This window comes from Stegostoma tigrinum, chromosome 1 (genome assembly GCF_030684315.1).
Source record: "Stegostoma tigrinum isolate sSteTig4 chromosome 1, sSteTig4.hap1, whole genome shotgun sequence".
Classification (NCBI taxonomy): Eukaryota; Metazoa; Chordata; class Chondrichthyes; order Orectolobiformes; family Stegostomatidae; genus Stegostoma; species Stegostoma tigrinum.
The window spans coordinates 161,808,669-161,825,741 of NC_081354.1; the positions used below are offsets into that span (position 1 = coordinate 161,808,669).

Genomic DNA, 17,073 nt, shown 5'->3' on the forward strand with positions numbered 1-17,073 from the left:
CCTTAGCCTCCTGAAAAAGTAGAGGCATTGCTGTGGTTTCTTGACTCTAGTGTCAACGTGTGTGGACGAGAGCAGATTGCTGGTGATCGTCAGCCCCAGGAACTTAACACTGTCAACCATCTTCACCTCAGAACCAGCCTCCACTTTGCTTTCTGAAGTCAATAAGCAGCTTCTTCATTTTGCTGATGTTGATTGAGAGCACGCAGAAAGTGAAAGATGCTGCTTGGCCTGCTGTGTTCATCCAGCTCCACACTTTGTTTTCTCAACGCACAAATGTCTCACTTTCGGAGAATATGTAGTGAAAAACATTCACTGCTGTACATGCTTTGTCATTTTGACTCACAGTATAGTGTACTTGTACTTACTGGAAGCTACATGTTTTAAAACACAGGACCCTGTTCTTTGGAGACAAAGGGGTGAGTTTCATTGGCTAGGCCAGCATTTTATGCCGATCACCAGTTGCCACTAAGAACTTGGTAGTGAGCTGATTTGTTGAACTGCAGTATGTACATACACTGCAAACACATCTCAAAGTACATACTGCCAAAGAACCATTTTTGAGGTGTGAACTCTATTATTGTGTAGGCCAATTCATCAGTCACTTTAGGCATAACAAGATCTCAGAAATAAGATAAATGCCTATGGAAGACCATTAAACTGTTGTTAGCTAGAAGAACAAGTTGACAGAATCTCTTTTTAACATCATTGGAAGGGATTGGGAGATGGTATTTGGGCGACACCGGAATCAATGAGATTTCTAGCCTGCATTACAAACATCTTAAGTTCTAGTTGGTGGGAAACATCATTTCTTTTGTCCACTTCATTTTACTTAAAAAACAGTTTTGGAGTTGCTTAGATGGGTAGGAGGGTGTGGGAGAGCATTGCTGAGTTTCCCCAGCGGTTCTGTATTGTCCTCCTGAAATCCTTGTTGTGCCCATGATTCAATTATATTCCACACAGAAAGCTCATTGGGGTCCTGTTCCGGTAGATTTCCAATTTTGAGTCAAATGATCTCTAGTCAATTCTTCTATCTCCCTGAATTGTTTCATATTTCCTCTTGTCCTTAATTTACAGTTTATGAAGTTGTAACTGTAACGGGTGATGTCCGAGGAGCCGGAACCGATGCTAATGTCTTTGTAACTCTCTTTGGCGAATATGGGATCACACCAAAGGTGCACCTGACCAGCAAGTAAGTGAAATGTGTTTCCAGAGTACAAGGCCATGAAATCAGATTGTTGTGCCATAATTATTCTATAATTAATATTAATCTTGCCACCACTGAGGGGTATAAATGGAGAGGATGGCATTTATTTTATTCACAGCCACCTCCTGCACTGATTGTGTAACACTCAACACGTTTCCAAGACTAACATTTCCATTAACGTTTAATAGTTGTGCATGGATTATCAGTGCATGTTTTTATTCAGCCTCACACCAGGTTAGTTTGTATGAAACAAAGCCTGCACAATACCAAGATAATAAAATGTGAGGCTGGATGAACACAGCAGGCCAAGCAGCATCTCAGGAGCACAAAAGCTGACGTTTCGGGCCTAGACCCTTCATCAGAGAGGGGGATGGGGGGAGGGAACTGGAATAAATAGGGAGAGAGGGGGAGGCGGACCGAAGATGGAGAGTAAAGAAGATAGGTGGAGAGGGTGTAGGTGGGGAGGTAGGGAGGGGATAGGTCAGTCCAGGGAAGACGGACAGGTCAAGGAGGTGGGATGAGGTTAGTAGGTAGCTGGGGGTGCGGCTTGGGGTGGGAGGAAGGGATGGGTGAGAGGAAGAACCGGTTAGGGAGGCAGAGACAGGTTGGACTGGTTTTGGGATGCAGTGGGTGGGGGGGAAGAGCTGGGCTGGTTGTGTGGTGCAGTGGGGGGAGGGGATGAACTGGGCTGGTTTAGGGATGCAGTGGGGGAAGGGGAGATTTTGAAACTGGTGAAGTCCACATTGATACCATATGGCTGCAGGGTTCCCAGGCGGAATATGAGTTGCTGTTCCTGCAACCTTCGGGTGGCATCATTGTGGCAGTGCAGGAGGCCCATGATGGACATGTCATCAAGAGAATGGGAGGGGGAGTGGAAATGGTTTGCGACTGGGAGGTGCAGTTGTTTGTTGCGAACTGAGCGGAGGTGTTCTGCAAAGCGGTCCCCAAGCCTCCGCTTGGTTTCCCCAATGTAGAGGAAGCCGCACCGGGTACAGTGGATGCAGTATACCACATTGGCAGATGTGCAGGTGAACCTCTGCTTAATGTGGAATGTCATCTTGGGGCCTGGGATGGGGGTGAGGGAGGAGGTGTGGGGACAAGTGTAGCATTTCCTGCGGTTGCAGGGGAAGGTGCCGGGTGTGGTGGGGTTGGAGGGCAGTGTGGAGCGAACAAGGGAGTCACGGAGAGAGTGGTCTCTCCGGAAAGCAGACAGGGGAGGGGATGGAAAAATGTCTTGGGTGGTGGGGTCGGATTGTAAATGGCGGAAGTGTCGGAGGATAATGCGTTGTATCCGGAGGTTGGTAGGGTGGTGTGTGAGAACGAGGGGGATCCTCTTGGGGCGGTTGTGGCGGGGGCGGGGTGTGAGGGATGTGTCGCGGGAGATGCGGGAGACGCGGTCAAGGGCGTTCTCAATCACTGTGGGGGGAAAGTTGCGGTCCTTAAAGAACTTGGACATCTGGGATGTGCGGGAGTGGAATGTCTTATCGTGGGAGCAGATGCGGCGGAGGCGGAGGAATTGGGAATAGGGGATGGAATTTTTGCAGGAGGGTGGGTGGGAGGAGGTGTATTCTAGGTAGCTGTGGGAGTCGGTGGGCTTGAAATGGACATCAGTTACAAGCTGGTTGCCTGAGATGGAGACTGAGAGGTCCAGGAAGGTGAGGGATGTGCTGGAGATGGCCCAGGTGAACTGAAGGTTGGGGTGGAAGGTGTTGGTGAAGTGGATGAACTGTTCGAGCTCCTCTGGGGAGCAAGAGGCGGCGCCGATACAGTCATCAATGTACCGGAGGAAGAGGTGGGGTTTGGGGCCTGTGTAGGTGCGGAAGATGGACTGTTCCACGTAACCTACAAAGAGGCAGGCATAGCTGGGGCCCATGCGGGTGCCCATGGCCACCCCCTTGGTCTGTAGGAAGTGGGAGGAGTCAAAAGAGAAGTTGTTGAGTGTGAGGACGAGTTCCGCTAGGCGGATGAGAGTGTCGGTGGAGGGGGCCTGGTCGGGCCTGCGGGACAGGAAGAAGCGGAGGGCCTTGAGGCCATCTCCATGCGGAATGCAGGTGTACAGGGACTGGACGTCCATGGTGAATATGAGGTGTTGGGGGCCAGGGAATTGGAAGTCCTGGAGGAGGTGGAGGGCGTGGGTGGTGTCACGGACACCGCTTTGCAGAACACCTCCGCTCAGTTCGCAACAAACAACTGCACCTCCCAGTCGCAAACCATTTCCACTCCCCCTCCCATTCTCTTGATGACATGTCCATCATGGGCCTCCTGCACTGCCACAATGATGCCACCCGAAGGTTGCAGGAACAGCAACTCATATTCCGCCTGGGAACCCTGCAGCCATATGGTATCAATGTGGACTTCACCAGTTTCAAAATCTCCCCTTCCCCCACTGCATCCCTAAACCAGCCCAGTTCATCCCCTCCCCCCACTGCACCACACAACCAGCCCAGCTCTTCCCCCCCACCCACTGCATCCCAAAACCAGTCCAACCTGTCTCTGCCTCCCTAACCGGTTCTTCCTCTCACCCATCCCTTCCTCCCACCCCAAGCCGCACCCCCAGCTACCTACTAACCTCATCCCACCTCCTTGACCTGTCCGTCTTCCCTGGACTGACCTATCCCCTCCCTACCTCCCCACCTACACCCTCTCCACCTATCTTCTTTACTCTCCATCTTCGGTCCGCCTCCCCCTCTCTCCCTATTTATTCCAGTTCCCTCCCCCCATCCCCCTCTCTGATGAAGGGTCTAGGCCCGAAACGTCAGCTTTTGTGCTCCTGAGATGCTGCTTGGCCTGCTGTGTTCATCCAGCCTCACATTTTATTATCTTGGAATCTCCAGCATCTGCAGTTCCCATTATCCCTGCACAATACCATCCAGGTCGTTACATGGCAACGCACAGCTTAGTTGGAGTATTGCTGACCTAAGGATTTTACTTGCCATTAGTAATAGTTTCAATTAATACATCTTAAATAAAACTACAGTCTTGTGGCAGCATAGCCGAGCAGTCCGAAGCGCTGGATTCAGGTTCCAGTCTCTGATGAGGCATGGGTTTGATTCCCTTTACTGCCTGGTAGTGTGCAGATATTTTCTAATCAGACTGTTCAGAACTTACAAACCTCCGGAGCAGATGGGATGTGAACCTCGCTACCTGGCTCAGAGCTAGTGACCTTACCACTGCACCAAAGAGCCTTGTATCCCTTATCAATGGCCTGTTAACACCTTCAGGTGAGCAAGTTGTCTTCTGATCAGAGAGCTCTTGTGGGCAGGGTCCCACTTGCCTTAGAAAGGGTTGAATAAGGATATCTAAATTTATATCTTCCTCAAAGTTTGATGCCATGTTATATTTTGGTGCACCAGGAAGAAAAGGGGGAAAGGAAATCCCTTGTTTGGAATGCTGTGATGATGACTAAATTGCAACTAATTTATTTAAGTCAGAATCTTAATACAATTAATGACAATAGATTGTGTCAGCAGCTAATTTATGTTAAGATTTAATCATCACTACTCAACTCAGGCTGATTTACGTGCTGCAGTTACTGCACTAGTTTGGAGGTTTAGGAGTTAAACACTTGGGTCCTTGTTGACATATGTGGTGAAAAGATGACCAAAGGCTGCAAATGGTAGTTAAGAGAATGACTGTTTTACCCGATGAATTGAAATAACTTCTTTTTTTAAATAAAAACAAACAAGTTGCCAATATATACACAACCATTAAGCACTTAATGACTGAATTGTAATGACTGTAATGGAAGAAAACTGCATGTACTCCCAACTGTTCAACATCCCCATCTGAATGCACCACACCTAATCTTGCAACCTCAGAATGAAATTCGAAGCTTGTTTCTTTGTGAAAGTCCTAGGAGCTATAATTATTCTAAATAGCACACTTTATTCTTTCTAGGGATATGGGTATTTGTCCATCTGCAGTATTAGTTGGCAGCCCAGATATTTTTACAAAAGAACTCCAATTGGAATGGAGAGCACCTTGTCACTGAGACTTTCTTTGGGTATTGGATTAGATTCCCTACAGTGTGGACGCAGGCCCTTTGGCCCAACAAGTCCACACTGCCCCTTGAAGCATCCCCCCCAAACCCCTCCTCCTATAACCCAGACACCCCTGAACACTACAGGCAATTTAGCATGGCCAATCCACCTAGCCTGCACATCTTTGGACTGTGGGAGGAAAGCCACACAGACACGGGGAGAATGTGCAAACTCCACACAGACAGTCTCCCAAGGCTGGAATCAAACCCAGGTCCCTGGTGCTGTGAGGCTGCAGTGCTAACCACTGAGCCACTGTGCTTCCCTGTATTTTTGTGAGTGTTGCCATTACTTTTGAAGCACACCTGTACCACTATGTCACACCTAGCCAAGCCTGGGCCAGGACTTGGTCCCTCTCAAGATTAGATCCACAAAGCACTGGCCTCTAGTTAGGCTCAGACCCGCCTGCAATCTGAAGCAGGCCTGTCAATTAGTTTGACCTCCAGACTGGTCACCTGTGAGTATCAATAGGCGCAAGCTGCGAAATTAATTATTTTTGAAGTTCCCCTGCAAGAACCCAAGAAAACAGTTAGGGAACCAATTGTTTCAGAGAAAGTGGGAACTGCAGATGCTGGAGAATCTGAGATTACAAGGTGTAGAGCTGGATGAATGCAGCAGGCCAAGCAGCATCATAACTGCTATGATGCTGCTTGGCCTGCTGTGTTCATCCAGCTCTAAACCTTGTTAACAAAGTGTGGAGCGGGATGAACACCGCAGGCCAGGCACCATCTTAGGAGCACAAAAGCTGACGTTTTGGGCCTAGACCCTTCATCAGAAAAGGGGGAGGGGGAGAGGGTTCTGAAATAAATAGGGAGAGAGGGGGAGGTGGATCGAAGATGGATAGAGGAGAAGATAGGTGGAGAGGAGTCGAACAAGTTAAAGAGGTGGGGATGGAGCCAGTAGAGGGGACTGTAGGTGAGGAGGTAGGGAGGAGATAGGTCAGTCTGGGGAGGACGGACAGATCAAGAGGGTGGGATGAGGTTAGGAGGTAGGGAATGGAGGAGCTACTCGAGGTGGGAGGAGGGGATGGGTGAGAGGAAGAATAGCTTCAGGAGGTGGGGATGAGCTGGGCTGGTTTTGGGATGCAGTAGGGGGTGGGAAGATTTTGAGCTCCTCCACACAATGCGCAACACTCTGCTCCCTCCACTCCCTCCGCTCCAATGCCAACTTCACCATAAAACCCGTGGACAAGGGAGGCACAGTGGTAGTATGGCGCACTGACATCTACATCGCTGAGGCCAAACGCCAACTCTCCGACGTCTCCTCCTATCGCTCCCTGGATCATGACCCCACCCCCATCACCAAACTATCATCTCTCAAACCATCCACAACCTCATCACTTCAGGTGACCTTCCACCCACAGCCTCCAAACTCATTGTTCCCCAACCCCGCACCGCTGCTTCTATCTCCTTCCCACAATCCACAAACCCGCCTGCCCTGGCTGACCCATTGTCTCAGCCTGCTCCTGCCCCACCGAACTCATCTCCACCTATCTGGACTCCATTTTCTCCCCCTTGGTCCAGGAACTCCCTGCCTATGTCCGTGACACCACCCACACCCTCCACCTCTTCCAGAACGTCCAATTCTGCAGTCCCCAACACCTCATTTTTATCATGGATGTCCAGTCCCTGTACACTTGCATTCCCCATGCAGATGGCTAAAGGTTTCTTCCTGTCCTGTAGACCCGACCAGTCCCCCTCCACCGACACCCTCATCCGCCTAGCCGAACTTGTCCTCACCCTCAACAACGTCTCTTTCAATTCCTCCCACTTCCTACAGACAAAGGGGGTGGCCATAGGTACCTGCATGGGCCCAAGCTATGCCTGCCTCTTTGTAGATTATGTGGAACAGTCCCTTTTCCGCACCTATACTGGCCCTAAACCCCACCTCTTCCTGCGTTACATTGATGACTGTATTGGCGCCGCCTCTTGCTCCCCAGAGGAGCTTGAACAGTTCATCCACTTCACCAACACCTTCCACCTCAACCTTAAGTTCACCTGAGCCATCTCCAGCACATCCCTCACCTTCCTGGACCTCTCAGTCTCCATCTCAGGCAACCAGCCTGAAACTGATATCCATTTCAAGCCCACAACCTCCCGCAGCTACCTAGAATACACCCCGTCCCACTCACGTTCCTGCAAAAATTCCATCCCCTATTCCCAATTCCTTCGCCGCCGCTGCATCTGCTCCCAGGATGAGGCAATCCACTCCCGTACATCTCAGATGTCCTCATTCTTCAAGGACCACAACTCCCCCCACCGCAGTGGTCGAGAACGTCCTCAACTGTGTTTCCCGCATTTCCCGCAACTCATCCCTCACACCCCGCCCCCACAATAACAGCCAAAAGAGAATCCCCCTCGTCCTCACATACCACCCCACCACCTCCGGATCCAATGCACCATCCTCCGACACTTCCACCATCTACAATCCGATCCCACCACCAAAGACATTTTTCCATCCCTATCCTTGTCTGCTTTCTGGAGGGACCACTCTCTCCGCGACTCCCTTGTCTGCTCTACACTCCCCTCCAACCCCACCACACCTGGCACCTTCCCCTGCAACTGCAGGAAATGCTAAACCTGCCTCCATACCTCCTCCTTCACCCCCATCCCAGGACCCAAGATGACTTTCCACATCAAACAGACGTTCATCTGTACGTCTGCCAATGTGGTATACTGCATCCGCTGTACCCGTTGTGGCCTCCTCTACATTGGGGAAACCAAGCGGAGGCTTGGGGACAGCTTTGCAGAACACCTATGCTCCTTTCGCAATAAACAACTGCACCTCCCAGTCACGAACCATTTTGACAGCCCCTCCCATTCCTTAGACGACATGTCCATCCTGGGCCTCCTGCAGTGCCACAACGATGCCATCCGAAGGTTGCAGGACCTGCAACTCATATTCCACTTGGGAACTCTGCAGCCCAATGGTATCAATGTGGATTTCACAAGCTTCAAAATCTCCCCTCCCCCCACTGCATCCTGAAACCAGTCCATCTCGTCCCTACGTCTCTAACCTGTTCTTCCTCTCACCTATCCCATCCTCCCACCTCAAGCCGCAACCCCATTTCCTACCTACTAACCTCATCCTGTCCCCTTGACCGGTCCGTCCTCCCCAGACTGACCTATCCCCTCCCTACCTCCCCACCTACACTCACCTCTACTAGCTGCATCCTTGTCTCTTTGACTTGTCTGTCTCCTCTCCACCTATCTTCTCCTCTATCCATCTTCGATCCGCCTCCCCCTCTCTCCCTATTTATTTCAGACCCCTCTCCCCCAACCTTTACTGATGAAGTGTCCAGGCCCGAAACATCAGCTTTTATGCTCCTAAAATGCTGCTTGGCCAGCTGTGTTCATCCAGCTCCCCACTTTGTTATCTCGGATTCTCCAGCATCTGCGCTTCCCATTGTCTCTGCACCTTGTTACCTCAGTTAAGGAACAAGCAACCTTTCTAGTTTCCCAGAATATTTTTCAGAATAAATAAAAAGTTTAAATTTAGTTTAAGACTGAGAAAGAAGCTTTCTATTGTTTGTGTGACTGACATGGTTTGGCTGCAGCTTGGAAATTATTGTTCACATGGCAAAACTGCAGGACCTGCTATCAGATTAAAAAGTCACTGTTCTGGGAGAAAAATAGACAGTTCAAGCGCAGGTTTTTGGGAGGTTCTAAGGTCTTCAAATGAAACCTTAATTAAAAATACAAAAGAAAGTAAATAAAGAAATTCTATCATGCTTTTAAGCAGTTCGTATTTCTTTTTTTTATCTGAGTTTGATCATTAGAAATTTCATGTGCTAACAGAAATATTCAGTATTCTGCGATAACATCTTTTAAATGTTTCAGTTTGTTCATGATCGTAAAATGTTGACCTGTTGATAAGACCTTCCAATGGCAGAATTTTATCTACAGTTTTGCACTATGATATGACATAGGGCTTCATATTAAAAAGACTACACAAGATTGTAGTGTATGCAATATGTCTGTTTAATGATTCACTTCATGTTAGCAACATTGCAGTGAGTTCATGATGTTAATTGACATAACGTGAGATATTTGATTAGCAATTTAACAATGACAGCGCCTAAAATGGCGCTGTGAATAATTAAGTATTCTTACACAAGATTTATGGCTTCTTCCAACTTCTCATACCAGTTGCCAGTAGCTTCTAGACATGATTTGAAAATGAACTAAATGAAAAAGAATTGAACTTAGCACAAAGGTGCGAAATGCAAGAGAAAAATGTTTTTCGTCTAATAATTGAAAGCACTTAGTACAAGAACATAATTTAATCATTATAGATCAAAGTTAACTTTGAGTGCAAAAAAGTGATTGTTAAGTATGTGCCATATTTATTATTTAAATTAAATGAAACCATTGTTCCTCAGTTGTCAAATAACCTTAACCTAAATGTATTTATCCATTTCAACAGCACAGAGAAGAGGTATCCACTGACACTTTAGGTTCACATTCAGCAAACGAAAGAAGAAAGATACTGGATTTCACTACTTAGATGTGTTTGTGTTGTCTTTCAAGAAAATACATGAAATTTTAGACCTGTTTTGCTATGTTTTGTCTTTTGAAGTAATGCAAGGCTGTTAATAGTTGCAACTTGCCCAGTATACCCCTGCACTCATCCACATCATGGGCAGCATTTAATGGAGGTGATAGGGGCCTTTCCTGTAATTAGAGTCAACAGGAGCCTGTACCATGTCTTATAAGGAAGGCCCAATGCATTAAGTACTACTTAGTCATTCAGATGGATAATGGTGACCATTCTGCGAGATCGAGGGCCCTAAGAGTGTAAGTTCCACCCATTGATACTCAGAAATCTGCAGCTCTGTTAGGCAGCAACATTATTGAAGAGGTGGTGCCTCCTGAGGCAATGCCTACCCAAGATGGTCTCGGGATCCCAGGCCACAATGGAGTCATAGCAGTTGTGGGCTCTCGCAGTGTGCGGCAAGTCAAAAGAGGGATCAGCAGCAACAGCAAGGGAATGGCCCTCAGCAGGTCTTCCCCATCTCAATTGCCTTTGAACAAGGGATGAGCCTTCAGGAGCATGGGTTGTTATTCATGCATGATGAACTCCCCCAACCACTGTCAGGGCTATTAAGCCCTTGGGAGTCTTGCCAACAAACTACGTCTGGTTTGCTAGTGACCTCAACGGACGGGTTTGAGGTTGAGGTTGTATCGGTCATTCTGAGCCCAAAGTAGGGGCATAAATCGGTGCACTATTTGTGGCATTTTATCTCCTTTAGTTTACTGGCAATCTCCTGCTGCTGTTAAAAGTTGTGGAAATGCTGGGAAGGTCTTGAAGACTGCTTTTATCAGGGAAATTTGTATAACTGTTGAGAGAAGAATGAATCAGGTTGAAACGTTCCCCTGGAACAATGCATCCTGCTGAAACTACATCCTTGCTGCTTGGAAGAGCTTTTGCACATTTTTCTCCTTTAGTTTCCTCCTGCTAAGCTTTGGAGTTTTTCTGCAAGCTGTAGCACAAGTTACCAGTCACTTTTCGAAGTGGTCATTACACATGTATAAACTGAGGCAATGACTGGCATTAGGCTTGTTTTAAGAAGATGATGAACATCATTCTGCAGCTTCTGTTGTCACCCCACATCGACACAGGTTCAACTTCCAGCAGGGGATCAGAACCACTCTTTGATGCTGAGTATTAAGCTTAAGTTTGACAAAACATAGCAAAAAGGATGGAATATCATGTATCTTCAGATATAATAAGATCATCCAACGTCCGGCTGGTTCTTTGAGATGTAAGAAAACACATGAGATTCTAGACCTTCTTATCATGTGCTGTTAAAGAATCAATGGCTTCTTCAATTAACCTGTGATTCCATTCCATTTATTAATGTTTTGTTCTTTTTAATTGTGCTGTAATTACTTGGTTGTGACTGTCTCAGTACAACATATGGGAGAGTGTTTGAACCACGATGCATTGTGGTAATGTACAGCGGTGACTAACCAGGCCACAATATTATTGTCCCATGTGCACTGAGGCCTTGTGCGATTCAGCATTAGGAACATGAAGGCCCCATTGGTCACATTACTGTACAGCTGCTCGTTACATAGAACATAGAACATAGAACAGTACAGCACAGAACAGGCCCTTCAGCCCACAATGTTGTGCCGACCATTGATCCTCATGTATGCACCCTCAAATTTCTGTGACCATATACATGTCCAGCAGTCTCTTAAATGACCCCAATGACCTTGCTTCCACAACTGCTGCTGGCAACGCATTCCATGCTCTCACAACTCTCTGCGTAAAGAACCTGCCTCTGACATCCCCTCGATACTTTCCACCAACCAGCTTAAAACTATGACCCCTCGTGCTAGCCATTTCTGCCCTGGGAAATAGTCTCTGGCTATCAACTCTATCTATGCCTCTCATTATCTTGTATACCTCAATTAGGTCCCCTCTCCTCCTCCTTTTCTCCAATGAAAAGAGACCGAGCTCAGTCAACCTCTCTTCATAAGATAAGCCCTCCAGTCCAGGCAGCATCCTGGTAAACCTCCTCTGAACCCTCTCCAAAGCATCCACATCTTTCCTATAATAGGGCGCCCAGAACTGGACGCAGTATTCCAAGTGCGGTCTAACCAAAGTTTTATAGAGCTGCAACAAGATCTCACAACTCTTAAACTCAATCCCCCTGTTAATGAAAGCCAAAACACCATATGCTTTCTTAACAACCCTGTCCACTTGGGTGGCCATTTTAAGGGATCTATGTATCTGCACACCAAGATCCCTCTGTTCCTCCACGCTGCCAAGAATCCTAAATCCTGTACTCAGCTTTCAAATTCGACCTTCCAAAATGCATCACCTCGCATTTATCCAGGTTGAACTCCATCTGCCACCTCTCAGCCCATCTCTGCATCCTGTCAATGTCCCGCTGCAGCCTACAACAGCCCTCTACACTGTCAACGACACCTCTGACCTTTGTGTCGTCTGCAAACTTGCTGACCCATCCTTCAATTCCCTCGTCCAAGCCATTAATAAAAATTACAAACAGTAGAGGCCCAAGGACAGACCCCTGTGGAACTCCACTCACCACTGACTTCCAGGCAGAATATTTTCCTTCTACTACCACTCGCTGTCTTCTGTTGGCCAGCCAATTCTGTATCCAAGCAGCTAAGTTCCCCTGTATCCCATTCCTCCTGACCTTCCGAATGAGCCTACCATGGGGAACCTTATCAACCTTACGGTTAAAAAATATGACCCTGTCACTAAAGCAATTACTTGAACTTACTTTAGCTTCACTTTTTAAAGTAAAATGAGGAATGTATTTATTCCGTGAGCCCACAATGGGTCCATCAGCAGCATTTTATGCAGTGGCGGTAACCATGGCAAACGGGTCCACTTAAACATGGTAGAGAACAAGATGCTGCAAAACTACCCCAGGAATTAATCTGATAAATGGAAAGGTCTGTTGCAGCATTTCTGGCTGGTACAGAGGAATGTCACTTAAACTTATGAATGAACCAGTTGCCACTTCTTACCCCTGAAATGAAGGTCTCACTCCAGTTCACAAAGTTGCCCATCAAACCATGTCTGCTTTTCTAGGGACTCTCTGGTCACTAAAGGGCCCTTGGCTCTCGGCTGCTCTGTGTTTGTTTCAGACATATGGGCAATGGGCCACTGTCTCTGACCTCTGTGTCCCTGTTTCCCAAGGTATCTGCCCTGCCTCCACTCACTTGGGCTCTGAGGCTCTCAGTGTGACCCTGGCTTCTGAAGGGGCATGAATGGCCTGCAGCCACTGCTCCCACTGGCACCACCAGCAGTGCTGAGCTACCATCTTGTGGCCAAGAGGTTTACTACTTTGGGGACCTTCATCACCAGGGAGACCAGGTGGTGACATCATGAGAGTCTACAAAATATATGTTTCCTTGGTGCATTCCCATGGACCTGTCGGGATTCAAAGCTCTGCTTCACAAATGGTGCACAAGATCCCAATAGGTGTGTTTTGTGAGCATTCCAGTGGAGGATGGTTTCTTGAGGCTCTGGCACTATTCAGTGTTTGTCACTTATGGGGATGGGACACAATTCTCTAAATGATTGTGTTCACAATAATGAGGTTCACTGTTTTGGCTCAGAACCTTCAAGCCCCAGAAAACCTCTGCTGGAGCAGCTAATGACACTGTTTAAAGTGTCAGTACCTGGGGGATTTCATGGGGAAACAAACACTGTATTTGTGTAATCCATCTCACTTTAGGATGATTAGCAAAGAAGTCACCCACAAAATTGTGTGGGATCTCCATATCATAGAATCCCTACAGTGTGGAAGCAGGCTATCTGGCCCATTGAATCCATACCAACTCTCTGAAGAGCATCCCACCTAGACCCACCCTGTGCCTGCAACCCTGCATTTCCCATTGCTAATCCACTTAGCCTGCACATCTTTGGGGCTATAGCAGATGAAATAATCCTCATTTTGGCAACTACCAAGTATATATGTTGCTGTTTTATTTTCAGGGAGGAAATAGTGACTATAAACCTTGAACAAAAGTGTATAACTAATCTTGCCTTCATGTGCATTTACTGCGCCATTTTATTAGCTTTGAGTCCTGAAGTCTCAAAATTTTAATTTTCACTGCCAAGGAGGTAATCTGGTATAGCAAAATCACATTGCCAAATCAGGCTTTCTTCTATTTGACTCAAAGACAACTGATTATCTGAAAATCTGCATACTGCTAAGACACAATTTATGGTTTAGGCCCTGAAAATAAGCCTCAATGCTGCTGCGAATTTGCTGTCCAAGTGATTTTTCTACAACCCCACACACTCTCATTGCAATGTTCAGCAATCTTTCAAAAAGGTTCTGATTTGTCATTGAAAACACAGAAAGCCATGATAAGAGGGTAGAAGATAATGTACCAACATTTAAGGAGCTAACATTAATCCTTTGTTGCCCTTTTTTTCTCTCAGAATGTCCAGATTTTGGGATTGAGAAAATGCATGAGATTTCAGACGGATTTATCAGGATTTGGCTAACCTTTGAATGTAGGAATTTGGAGACAGAAGATGAACTGGGCTATCTAAGAGTTACCAAATCTGATAAAGACGATGAAATATCATGAATCTTCAACCGTTTCTTCGCTTGTTGCTAGCAGCTGCTGTTTTCTTTTTCTTCAGCAACTTGGAGGAAAAAGAATACATGAAATTTTAGACCAATTTATCATGTGTGCACTTCAGGCATTCTGTAAAACTGGCTATTGGATCAAGGAAGTACACATTATAATAAATGGGATGGGATATCATGTATCTTTTTTTTAAGTGTTCAATTGATAAACGACTCGTTCCCTGTTCTAAAAATAACAAGTATGTACATAATCCATGCAGGTAAGTATTATGGGAAAATTCTCCTGCTGGAACGTGGTTTGTTATTTTGATGTTGTTTTCAGTTTAAGTTCACACCTGGATAATAGTGAAAGTATTACAGATGGTCGGTCATTTCAAAAAAACATTGGCATGATGATAATTATCCATGTAGCTATAGAAGAGAAAGATGACCAATCGATTTTATTACATAAAGCAACAGTGAGAATGTGTATTCGTATGATGAATTGAAAAAATACTATATGAATAATAGGATGTAGAAACAAGATTGTTTCATTATTAAATAAAGCTCATCATTCATATGTATTTAAATGTTTCTTGTTAAGTTAAATTATGATTGCCTATATTGGAGGAAATAACATGCCAAACAAGTGCATGTTGCTTTGAGATTGCAGGTGAAGCCTATTTTGGGAGTAATGTAGAAGGAGCTAACCTATGCTTTACCTGACATAGGTGGGCTTTGTGCTAGTAATATCACTATACGAAGTATTTCACAAACCCTTTGTTAGGTGTCTGTCAAAGGGAAAATGTTAGAAGCTACTATTAAAGACAGCATAAGAGGCCTCTAGGTACAAGGTAATCAGGCACCACCAACATGGTTTTGTAGATAGGAATTTATTGGAGTTCATCGAAGAACTAACTTGATTTTTTGATTTGATTTATTATTGTCACATATATTGAGATACAGTGAAAAGTATTGTTTTGTGTGTTAACCAAAGGAAACATAGCTTACATAAGTACATCAGGGTAACAGATGAAAATGTAGGATATAGTCTTATGTTGTGGATAAAGAGGAACCAGTGGATGTGTTGTACTTAAGATTCCTGGAAGGCATTTGGCAAGGTGTCACACCAAAGATTACTGTGTAAAGTGGTGTAGGGGGTAACACATTGCCATAGATCGAAGATGACACAGCACTGATCTTATGGCATACGACTTGTGGCATTCTGCCAGCACAAAAAAAAACTATTTGTCCCTACTCTCTGCTTCCCATTAGCTAGCCAATCCTCCTGAGGTGTTGTGTCTGTTTTCAAGTCTAAAAACAGGGTCACAGTGGGAAACGGTTTGGGAAGCATTGGCTTAAGGTGTTCAGTGATCACTGAATCAGTTAATCTCTATAAAAGTTCAAACAACTTTCTGTAATTATGGATCGTCATTAATATTTTTTCCTCAGCCTTTCAACAATTTTCAATTAATGATGTTTATTATCAATTAGCCTTCCTTCAGTAACAAACATTCCTGGAGGGATAGTTTAGCATAGAACATAGAACATTACAGCACAGTACAGGCTCTTCGGCCCTCGATGTTGTGCCGACCTATTATACCGATCTCAAGCCCATCTAACCTACACTATTCCATGTACGTCCATATGCTTATCCAATGACGACTTAAAATTGGCGAATCTACAACCGTGGCAGGCAAAGCGTTCCATTCACTTACTACTCTCTGAGTAAAGAAACTACCTCTGACATCTGTCCTATATCTTTCACCCCTCAATTTAAAGCTATACCCCCTCGTGCTCGCCGTCACCATCCTAGGAAAAAGGCTCTCCCTATCCACCCTATCTAACCCTCTGATTATTTTATATGTTTCAATTAAGTCACCTCTCAACCTTCTTCTCTCTAATGAAAACAGCCTCAAGTCCCTCAGCCTTTCCTCATAAGACCTTCCCTCCAAACCAGGCAACATCCTAGTAAATCTCCTCTGCACCCTTTCCAAAGCTTCCACATCCTTCTTATAATGCGGTGACCAGAACTGTACACAATACTCCCAAGTGTGGCCGCACCAGAGTTTTGTATAGCTTCACCATAACCTCTTGGCTCCGGAACTCGATCCCTGTATTAATAAAAGCTAAAACACTGTATGCCTTCTTAACAGCCCTGTCAACCTGGGTGGCAACTTTCAAGGATCTATGTACATGGACACCGAGATCTCTCTGCTCATCCACACTACCAAGAATCTTACCATTAGCCCAGTACTTTGCCTTCTGGTTACTCCTACCAAAATGCATCACCTCACACTTGTCCGCATTAAACTCCATTTGCCAACTCTCAGCCCAGCTCTGCAGCTTATCTATGTCTCTCTGTAACCTACAGCATCCTTCATCACTATCCACAACTCCACCGACCTTAGTGTCGTCTGCAAATTTACTAACCCATCCTTCTACGCCCTCATCCAGGTCATTGATAAAAATGACAAACAGCAGTGGACCCAACACCGACCCTTGCGGTACACCACTAGTAACTGGTCTCCAGGATGAACATTTCCCATCAACTACCACACTTTGTCTTCTTTCATCAAGCCAATTTCTGATCCAAACTGCTATATCTCCCACAACCCCATTTCTCCACATTTTGTACAATAGCCTACTGTGGGGAACCTTATCGAATGCCTTGCGGAAATCCATATACACCACATCAACCAGTTTACTCTCATCTACCTGTCTGGTCACCTTCTCAAAGAACTCAGTAAGGTTTGTGAGACACG

The 17,073-nt window shown here is 46.0% G+C and overlaps 1 protein-coding gene across 1 annotated transcript in view; it reads left to right on the forward strand.

Annotated features, from left to right (window-relative positions):
• LOC125453954 (lipoxygenase homology domain-containing protein 1) overlaps positions 1-17,073 on the forward strand; it is a 222,096-nt gene that overhangs the window by 72,009 nt on the left and 133,014 nt on the right. Inside the window, exon 6 of the mRNA XM_059649887.1 lies at positions 1,075-1,189. Coding sequence (XP_059505870.1) covers positions 1,075-1,189 — 115 coding nt within the window. The remainder of the gene's footprint in view (positions 1-1,074; positions 1,190-17,073) is intronic.